This window comes from Limanda limanda, chromosome 9 (genome assembly GCF_963576545.1).
Source record: "Limanda limanda chromosome 9, fLimLim1.1, whole genome shotgun sequence".
In the NCBI taxonomy this organism is placed as follows: domain Eukaryota; kingdom Metazoa; phylum Chordata; class Actinopteri; order Pleuronectiformes; family Pleuronectidae; genus Limanda; species Limanda limanda.
Genome location: NC_083644.1, coordinates 28,348,017 through 28,358,307, shown reverse-complemented (window position 1 = coordinate 28,358,307; position 10,291 = coordinate 28,348,017). Strand labels below are relative to the sequence as shown.

At 39.7% G+C, this 10,291-nt stretch overlaps 1 protein-coding gene across 3 annotated transcripts; it reads left to right on the top strand.

Moving 5' to 3' along the window:
- Positions 1-1,612: 1,612 nt before the first annotated feature.
- ctns (cystinosin, lysosomal cystine transporter) lies at positions 1,613-9,116 on the top strand. 3 transcript variants are annotated; one of them, XM_061078606.1, is made up of 11 exons: positions 1,613-1,667; positions 2,534-2,636; positions 2,934-3,012; positions 3,795-3,885; positions 4,132-4,235; positions 5,093-5,230; positions 5,767-5,866; positions 6,209-6,328; positions 6,729-6,899; positions 7,186-7,303; positions 7,482-9,116. In XM_061078606.1, the coding sequence occupies exons 2-11, from the start codon at positions 2,561-2,563 to the stop codon at positions 7,625-7,627; spliced, it is 1,143 nt and encodes a 380-aa protein (XP_060934589.1). In that variant the 5' UTR covers positions 1,613-1,667; positions 2,534-2,560; the 3' UTR covers positions 7,628-9,116. The 3 variants fall into 3 exon arrangements, with proteins under 3 accessions (XP_060934589.1, XP_060934587.1, XP_060934586.1); XM_061078604.1 differs by having other exon boundaries at positions 1,642-1,798; positions 2,538-2,636; XM_061078603.1 differs by having other exon boundaries at positions 1,642-1,798.
- The last annotated feature ends 1,175 nt before the right edge of the window (positions 9,117-10,291 follow it).

Below are 10,291 nucleotides of genomic sequence, written 5' to 3'. Positions count from 1 at the left end.
TATTCACTCTCTCGTAAATCCACCGGCGGCAAAGCCCCCAGGAAGCAGCTCCCGGGCCCCCGGCGGCGTGAAAGAGCCTCACCGCGACCGGCTCGGGACACAGGCCCGGGACCGAGGCTCTGAGAGAGTTCCGTCGCTACCAGAAATCTACGGAGCTGCTGATCGGCAAGCTGCCCTTCCAGCGCCTGGTGAGAGAAGACCGACCTGCGCTTCCAGAGCTCCGCTGTCATGGCTCTGCAGGAGGCCAGCGAGGCACGCCGGGTTCACGACGGACGCTGAAGCGCCGGGCAGCGCTAATAATATCACCCGTTGTCCCAGAATTATAAAAGCATATGGTCACTTGTTGCTCCAACATTAACTGCAACAGCGTCCCAATTTAATGTCATCTATCTTCAAGAACTTCTCCGCTGTTTGCTCCGTTCAATGTCGGGTGTCGAGGGTAAATTACGTATTCTCCGCCCCCCCCCCCTCTCTTTTTATCTTTATGACTGCTTGTGTGTCTGTAGTGGATGGGCAGAGGGGGGCATTTAATAATGTGATCGTTAAAATATTAAAATTAAAACTCAGAAGGGGAATACAAACTATGGGATGCATACTTTATCATTTATATCATATAAAATGTCATCAATATCGTTTAAAATCATTTTTCAGTGTGTTTCCTAGAGCGATACGCTCGCGTCAAGCGCAAAAAATAGACTCGACGCCGAAGCGATCGCCGCATCGGCGGAGAGAGAGAACAACGCCGCAATCATACACTTAAAAAATGCAATACAAACCGGAAGTATTCCAAGTATTCAGAATACGTTACTCAGATTAGTTAATGTAATGGAATACGTTACAGATTACATTTTTGGGTATGTATTCTGTATTCTGTAACGGAATACGTTTTGAAAGTATCCTTCCCAACACTGAACACAGCTGATGCTACGGGTCGGGTACACTGGCAAGGATTGATGAAAACTGGAGCTTCACTTGCCCAGTTCTAAGATTCTGGAACCAAACACCCCCTTTCCTGATTTATTTTATTTTTGTATATTTGTCAGACTTTGCTACAGCAACCCAAACCAATATCTTTGTTTTGGGTGTAAATAACATATCCTCCAACCAGTGAGGGTATGGTGAAGCCAGGTTGGCATCAATCAATCAGTCAATCAATCCAATTTTATTGTTAAAGCCCATAATCACAATTTATCTATATGGCTCAACAAGGTGCAGCAACCTCTGCCCTTAACCCTCAGCAAGAGTAAGGACAAACTACCAAGAAACCCTGTTAACAGGGAGGAAACCATAGAGACCCCAGAGAGAGCCAGGTGTGAGGGATCCTTCTATCAGGACAGACTGGTGCTGCTTGTATCAGAGCATGTCACCTTTTTATTTAAAGTCGATGTTTCACCATGAACCATAGAGGGTCTGAATACAGGCATACTTCACATTTAGGGGCGTCTGGTCTGACTGGGCATTTGTCAGTAGACCAACTTGATGATATTAGTGGAATATCTGTATTATTGTATTAGACATAAAAAATACAAATGACTGCTACAGGACCTTTCATAACTGACAGTAGAGGGCAGTGTTACGCGATTGAAGCGTCTGGTCTGTCTCATCCCAACAAGACCAGGAGGTTTGTCTCGTGACCAATGCGGAAGTAGTGGAACATCACAGCTGCAGTAAGTCTTATCATTGTTCTGGTTCAGATCAGGTAAATGTCCGTGTTCCGCCTGTGATCACTTCCCTCTCCTGACGGTTAGTGTTTCACCCGAGGCCCATTGGAGAAGAGAATGAGCTAAGTTTATTCAGGGTGAGTTTCGTTGTCAAACCTTCACTTGTTTACTACAGAATGTTGTTCACCTGCCGAGTAAAGCTTTTCTTTTGGGGCGAGAAAGTTCTGTCACGTTTCGACAACACAGCAGAAAAGCTTTGAGTCTTACTTTAGCATCGTTAGCCTTTGTCTTATTTCTCTGTTAAACTATAAAGTTTATACTAGTCATTACTTTATTAAATTAACAGGTTTTTTAAACAAAATTAGAAGCAATACAGCTTATTACAATAACTCCCTTTTTTATGTTTATTTGATCATATCCCATGAAAGCAAATTTTGTCTAAACGATAACCTCTGTTAATATTGAGCAGGACATGTGCTCCAAACACCGGGTTTCTAAAGAGTCTTGTAAACGTAACAACAAGAAGCATGTTGTTACACCGGAAGGGAGGATTATGTTAGATTCCACATAAGGAATGTGCTATATGGTGATCCACCTGCGATCACTTCCCTATCCTATATGAGCTAAGTTTTTTCTGTAAGTTTTGTTGTATCTATTTATATAACCATCAGTTTGGGTTAGGGATTGCTGGACTTAGTGTATATAACCTTTGCACTGTATGTGTGAAATTAGATGGTGAAGGTCCCACTTACTTTCTCTTTTCTCTTGTAGTTTGATGTGCACCACATTTCTCCTGCATTTATCATTTATTAGTGTCTAGGAGTTGGTTGTATGTGATTCCTGAGATGAGTTGTGTGTCTGTTGTTCTTCAGGCAGGCAGCATCCATCATTTTGCAGAGATGGTTGGTCTGGGCTTGGCCAAGAGATTGTTATCTGTTCAGCTGCTGCTCCTGTGGACACTGCCCAACATCTCTGGTGACAACCTCTTTTTGTCTCATGTCTTCAGTCTAAATGTCTCAATGAGGTCATATGGGTTTGTTTAATTCATGTAACTGAAAAAAAAAGATGTAGGGTTTCATCTACACGTTCAGTCACCATTGAAGTATGTAATCACCTCATTATGATCATGGTGAAGTGAATAGATGGGCTTTAAAGTAATAATTTACAAATTGATTAAATATGCTTTATGATCATGCCAAACTACAACCTGGACACTTTTTTGTGAGCATCTAGGATTAATAGCTTTTTTAAATGTCCTTGTTTTTCCGACAGACTCCAGAGTGTATTTGTTTGCTCCTGCTGCCATCACAATCGAGGAATACTCTACAGCTAACATCACCATAACTTCCAGGTAACCATAGAGACAGTCTACAAAGTTGTATTCAAAGTTGCTAAAATACTTGCAAGGAAACACTTTCTGTAACATGGGGGCAAATTCCAATTTGCTAACATGGATCTTTACCTATTAGTAATTAGCAGTTTGTGTAGCCTGTCATAGTCTCCTCTAAGCCTTTCAACAGGCATCAGTTGTATCAACACAACAGTTAAAATAATTTGGCTTAACAAGGTGTGACATGACATACGTATTTTTACCCTGTTAAAAGTTTTTTTTTGTTGTCGTTTTTCCTTACTCTTGTTGAGGATTAAGGACAGAGGATGTCTCACAATGTTAAAGCCCTATGAGACAAATTGTGATTTGTGAATATGGGCTATACAAATAAAATTTGATTGATTGATTGATTGATGACATCCTCTCCCCTGAACCCCCTTTATGCAGAAAAAAACCTCAGAGAGAATCACATGTGAGGATCTCTCTTCCAGGACGGACAGATGTGTATTAGATGCTGTGTGTAACAGAAACCGCTGTACAAATTAAAGTAGACTGTGTAGATGAAAAAGTGGATGTCACTCTGCGGTTGTTCTATGGTAGCTTAAACTGAAAAACATGTCAGACAGCCAGGCATTTCTCAGTGTCGACTGCACAGCACAACTGGAACTGCTGCTGAACCTCTGCCTTTAGCAAAGAAGCAAGTTATAGAGGTACAATCCAAATCCTGGTAGCCCCTAATGTTCTTGTAAAAGCAGCCGTCAGGATCAGTGTTGTTCTGACTGAATGTTTGTGTCTGTCTCCAGTTCCCCTGTCAACCAGTCAGCTGTGATTCAGTTAAACGTCACCTACAGCTCCAAGTCCAACTACACATCCGTAATCCGAGTGCCTGAGCAGGTAACCTATCACACCAAATACAAACTAGTTGTCCTCTGGGTGAGCCTCTGTGCAGGTTTTATGTTTAGACTTTGGTCCATAAGTATTTGGACAGTTACACAATATTTGTAAATTTGCTTCTGTACACAACCACAATGGATTTTAAATCAAGCAATGAAGATGTGATTGAAGTGTAGATTTCAGCTTTAATTCAATGGGTTCATCAAACATATCACATCACCCGTTCATGTTGTTGTTCTTGTTTAGGTGTTGCTGCCAGTTGAAGCAACCTCTGTCAATTTCAATGTGACAGCCCGTGATGTCGGTCAGGTGACCACCCACCTGATTAGCAACAACACTGACTTCAACAGGTGTGTATCAGCACAGCAACAGCAAGCACTGACTCAAGTGGGGAAGGACAGGTTTACATCCAAATTTTATCTAATTTTCAAACGGCATTAACAAAGCCATATGTATGTTTGAAGAGACAAAACTTCTCTCTCTCTACTCTCTACATAGAACTTTTCTTACTGGAACCCAGTAAAACAAAGCAGGGATCTGCATATATGTCGGAAGATAAGCACTTGAATTGTCTAACATACACTACTAAAGCCTTGTAATAGCTTTAGTGGATTCCTGCAGTGCACTTTAATGACTTTGGATTTTGTCCTGTCAGTTACAATGAAATTGCCTCCTCAACAACGAACAATTATAGAAGTACAATGGCTTTGGGATTATTATGTTACTGACATGAATTCAAAAAACTTAAAATTACTTATTTTTCCCCAACAAAGACTTGCCATTGTCTTTGTCATTGTGTGTGCTGCAATTCAGATAATCCTTATATGTCACCAGAGAAGATAAGGCTCAACTCTCCAAGCTTTTTAGTTGTGTATTGTGCATTAATGAGTCTGAGGCCCTTTTTAAAATCACGTCTTAGACACTAGTATGCGTTGAGCCCAGATCAGACTGTACTTGTTACATGAATACATTTAGGATCAGTTAACATGGACTGAACGGCTGATTATAGGCTTGACCAGGCTCAATGAGGTTGTGCTCAGAGTGAGAGGCAGGGATCTACCAGAACCACCTGGGCATGGGGGGGGGTTGTGTTTTGTACACTGCACACTGAAACTCTAGGACTATGTATGGCCTGTTTCATATGATGATGCTATGATGATGGTATATTTCTACTGTTCTATGTGTGTAACCGGACTCTCTCTTTCAGCTTGTCGGTCAGGATCCGTTTTATGGTTATCCGTAGCAACATCCTGTTGGTAATCAGTCAGGTTATTGGCTGGATTTACTTCATGGCCTGGTCGGTGTCCTTCTATCCACAGGCATATGAAAACTGGAAGAGAAAAAGGTAGTGTTCTGTCTATTGTCTTCATTTATGTCACTTTTATTGAATATTTTCTTTGTGGAGAAATATGTATTTTCTTGTACTGTTAGATTTTTGCATCACAATATTTGGTTATGTAGCATCAGATACTGCACATTATGCATACACTCAAATTTAGTTTTGCTTTGACAGACCAGGTGAAAACACAGATTAATTTAATGTTGTGTTCAACATTGTTAAAGAAAGTGCTGTATAAATAGTTTATTATTAATATTGTAGTAATACTTGAATAAATGATACAAAAATTAAGAAAACATTGAGCATGTTGTTAATATTAAAAGTGATCATTTATTTATTAAGTATATTTTGGGGCACTTTTTCTTTATTTTTTATATGGTCAAGAAAACAGACTTACAGAACTTAGGATGTTGCACCATTTATTTGACTCCACCATTTTTGGAGCAGATGATGCCTGATTTGGCTGTACATAAAAGAACTGTATATGAAATTGAGAAAAATAAACGGCCTCAGACCAATAATTCAAACATATTTGTTTTCAGTGTTGTAGGTCTCAACTTCGACTTCCTGGCTCTCAACCTAACAGGCTTCATCGCTTACAGTGTCTTCAACATTGGGCTGTTCTGGGTGCCATACATAAAGGTAACCAACGCCTTACGTTAAAAGGGCACTCAGCAGTTTATACATGTGGTATGCAGCAACAGGAGCACATCAGTAAACAGCGCGTAACTATACATATCTAAAGTGAAAATTGAAATAAAGGTCACATTGGATGGGGGAATTTCCCTCTCGGGTCTCTGTTTGGGATTTGAGTCTCAAGTCAGTTCGGAGTGAAACCCAATGTTTTTCTGTATATATGAGTTGATTGAGTTAAGAGCTCTCTTGCAGTAGCTGAACCTTACATACCTTGCCTATGTTTGGAGATACAGTAGACTTTGAGTGATGAATGATTCCCTGATATGTTTCTGTTTGTCTGCCCTGCAGGAGGAGTTTCTGATGAGAAACCTTAATGGAATTAACCCTGTCAATGCTAATGACGTCTTCTTCAGTCTCCATGCTGTCTTGCTTTGTTTGGTGTACATTAGCCAGGCTGCCATGTATGAGGTGAGCTCCCATGAAAGGGGGGATGTTTAACAAATGTATCTTTTGTATTCTTGGACTCAAATAATCCATGAAGGATCTTCTCTCTCTGTCTTTTACAAACTAAACCAGTTTTTGGTTTGTATTTATAACTTTGTGTGAAGTATGTGAGGCAGGAAAAAGAATGCTATGTTTTCCCTCTTCTAATATTCAGTATTCAGGAAAGTTGTGTGCTATGTACAGCCATTGGATTAACACAACAACATTATAACCCAACAAATATCAACAAAACAACCAATGAGAATATTACTCCAGTTTCGGGTAGTTGATTTCATTTGCAAGTAAATGTGTGGACATGCAATTGTTCTGACAAGATGTAATGGATTTTGTGTCTGTGTAAACCTCTGTGTGGTCTCTCTTTCAGAGGGGGTGTCAAAAGGTCTCCTGGACGGCCTTTTGTTTGTTGCTGGTTGCCTGGACGTTTGCTCTGGTCAGCTTGTTTCTAGCTGTAGCAAAACAGATAACCTGGCTGGACTACCTCTACTATTTCTCCTATATTAAACTAGCAGTCACTCTGATCAAATATGTGCCTCAGGTAAGCAACTTTCATACACAGTCCAAAAGAAGGAAAGACCGTGAGAATAAAAAGCTGTACAAAAGTGTATTTGGTCAAATGTTTCAAATATACTCAAAATATATTAATAGCAATATAGTAGATTTGGTTGTGTATAGAAAATACACTGATGAAAAACCTAATGTAATTCAGTTTCACTGATTCCATGTTTCTTGTAAAATCTTATCAACACATCCTATGCTACTCTACAAATCTCATGTGGTTGTATATGTGATTATTTAGTCTGGCTTTGTGGATTTGTTTACAGGCGTACATGAACTACAGTAGACAGAGCACTGATGGGTGGAGTATTGGCAATGTGTTGTTGGACTTCATTGGAGGAAACCTCAGTATTCTACAGATGATTTTACAGTCTTACAACAATGGTAACTACAGTTGTTTGTCCTGTTTTATACTTTTTGCCATATTGACAGCCACATCTGGTGTCCTCTTTAAGAGGATTGAGTTACAGTTTGCAATTACAACATACACATAAAGCACACACACATCCACACTCACTTGTCTCACAAATGTAGTGACTGACTGCACTGTGTCTCTCCTCAGATGAGTGGAGGCTGATATTTGGCGATCCTACGAAGTTTGGTCTGGGCTTGTTCTCCGTGGTGTTTGACATCCTTTTCATGATTCAGCACTACTGTCTCTACAGACAGCAACCGCAGTACGAGGTTGTCACACAGCAAGCAGACTGACGCTGACTGACTACTGTGTGGACAGACTGTTTATAAATGGAATCACAAGGGAGCACAGGACCGATTTCTGTCCGTCAACAAGAATGAGCACGCCTGATCGACCAGCAGATAATTCAAGTCACCAAAAAGAAGTGGTGGTGGTTGTCATCTTGGATATGTTGCTGCAGAGCAGCAGCTCTGAGCTCCAAAATATCTCAGGATCATCAATTGTATTTTTTCTACCACTGTATCAATATTTTGCTTGAAAAATTGATGTATTAATGTTACACTTTTATTAAATTCAGTCACTTGTAAGCTGACCGTCTTTAGTGATTGCTAGAGGTCTGATTGTACTGATTACAATCCCATTTTTAGTTAGGAAGTATCCAATGTCTCTCAATGCTGACTGCAGCCATTTGACAGCAGGTGAACACAGGTTATACTGATCGCATGGAGCCAGGCTCTTTGACTGAATAAAAACAGAGCTCGGTAAATGCTTAGATCTCTTAGCATTGATCTAAGCTTTTTCCTCATCTCATCATAAGTTAGCTTTAGTTTCTAGAGCATCATGTTTATTCATGATGCTGATGACCATAAAGAAACCTTTTCTTTGACTGGGATGTTAAAGACATGGGGTGTTACAATTAGGGTTGCAAAGGGGTGGAAAGTTTCCAGTAAATTTCCGGAAACTTTCTGGAAACTTTCCACGGGAAGTTAAGCTCGGGAATTTTGGGAATTTTGAAAAAAAAAAAAACTACGCAAATTAAACGCTGAGCAATATAAACATCATTCAAAACTCTATTTAGAGATGTATTGGATGCAGCACACACTGGACGTTGAATTTCAACCCTCCACTGTGCATTCTTCCATCACATGCACAGATAATTCCCAGCATCCTGCACACTACAGCAGGGCTATTGAGGCCTGCCGTAGTGTGCAGGATGCTGACAAAACAAAATGTTTATATTTATGTCTGTATATGACAAGGTAAATACAGTTAGTATAAATTACCCACAACATTTCCAGTTTATTCCTGTTAATTCCCGTTAATTCCCGTATATTCCCATGGAAAGTTTCCAACTTTGAATATTCCCGGAATTTTGCAACCCTAGTTACAATCTTTAGGAGGAAAAAGTTATTCATTTAGGTTCAAGAACAGAAGTCGCAGAGAACCACTCAGTCACTTTTTTAGCAATGAGCACTGACTGGCATTCACACAAGTTGACTTATATCTAACATGTTCAATATGATCTGCTATTGATGTTCTTTACAACTTCATGAGATAAGTTGTAAAGAGAATAAAGATAGAGATGCTGGACAGCCATGACTGATGCTACTTTTTAGATCAAATCTCCATCAGCATCTAGCTGTCGTCAGGATATACAATAGTAATGACTGTTTAATCAAAAGTTCTGTAACAAGGCATGGATGGATTTTCACCAGACTTCATGGTACATGTTATATTTGTGCAAGTATTTCCAGAGTAAAAACTTTCAACTGTAGAAATGATCCTGCATCATGTTGTCATATGATTTGTGACGTCATGAGGAATTCACAATGTCAGAAAATGGAGCAATGCTATAGCTATAGTCTTACAAGACTATAGAAATGACTTAAAGCCTACAATAGATTTAAAACTAGTTTATGATCATATGGTAGGAAGTACTTTTCAAAGAGCAAATATTTGTCAGTATAACTGAACTTGTAGTAAAAGTAAACTCTACTATTCATCTTAGCAGTTTTGCTTGTGCTTATCAATCTTTCACAGTAATGAACCGTTCCATGAGAAATATTGAGTAATGTCAGATCGTGATCCTAAAGCCCTGGCGTAAGAAATACCTGCAGATTATGAGAGAGAGATGATATGAGTTCCCCCAGCAGTCTAGTGCTATTGCAGCCTAACTAAGGCAAATGGTCCCATCACCTTTGTGTCTGCATTCTATGCAGGTTCTTGTGGACATCCTTGTCCACTCATAAGTTTCAGTGTGGCTTGCTTGATGGAAATCTACCCGAAATGAGCACTGATGTATGGGCAGGTAAACGTTGATTGTAACTCGTGGAAGTTACAAACTAAAAATTAATGGAAGTGGATGGGCTTTGAAAGTGGAGTAGGATTAAGGCTGCAATAATGTTATCACTATTATTACTAATATTTTTGTCTGTGGAAGGCTGTTAACATCAAATTGTAAAATAAGGTCTTACTGTTTTTCACTTACTGAAGTGCTTGACTGTTTTTGCTCAAAACAAATTAACCAAAAACCAAGCAGAAAAATTATCAGCCACCACTTAGGTTGCATTCTTCAACCATGTTTGTCCAGACTTTCTCTATTTACATTGCACTTTCCTGCAGTGCATCCATGTGTAGCACTTTGTATATGAGAATTTGGGGCATTTGGAGTCGAGTATCACTATATATTGGTGTTTTGCCAATCCTGGCATGGGAAGAGTGGAATCGCTCTGACCCCTGAGCCACAGCTGCAGGTTATACTTATTTCGAATTTTCAATATGGCTAAAAGGGTGTGTTCTGAGGTCACAGTGTTGTTGACTACCAAATTCTTAGCAGTTCATTGTTGACTCCAAGTGAATCTAACTTCCAGTACCAAATTTGAAGACATTTCTGAGAAACGTTCATCACAGTGGTTCGGAGGGACATGACAACACTGCCATTCTGTCTTCTCTACACT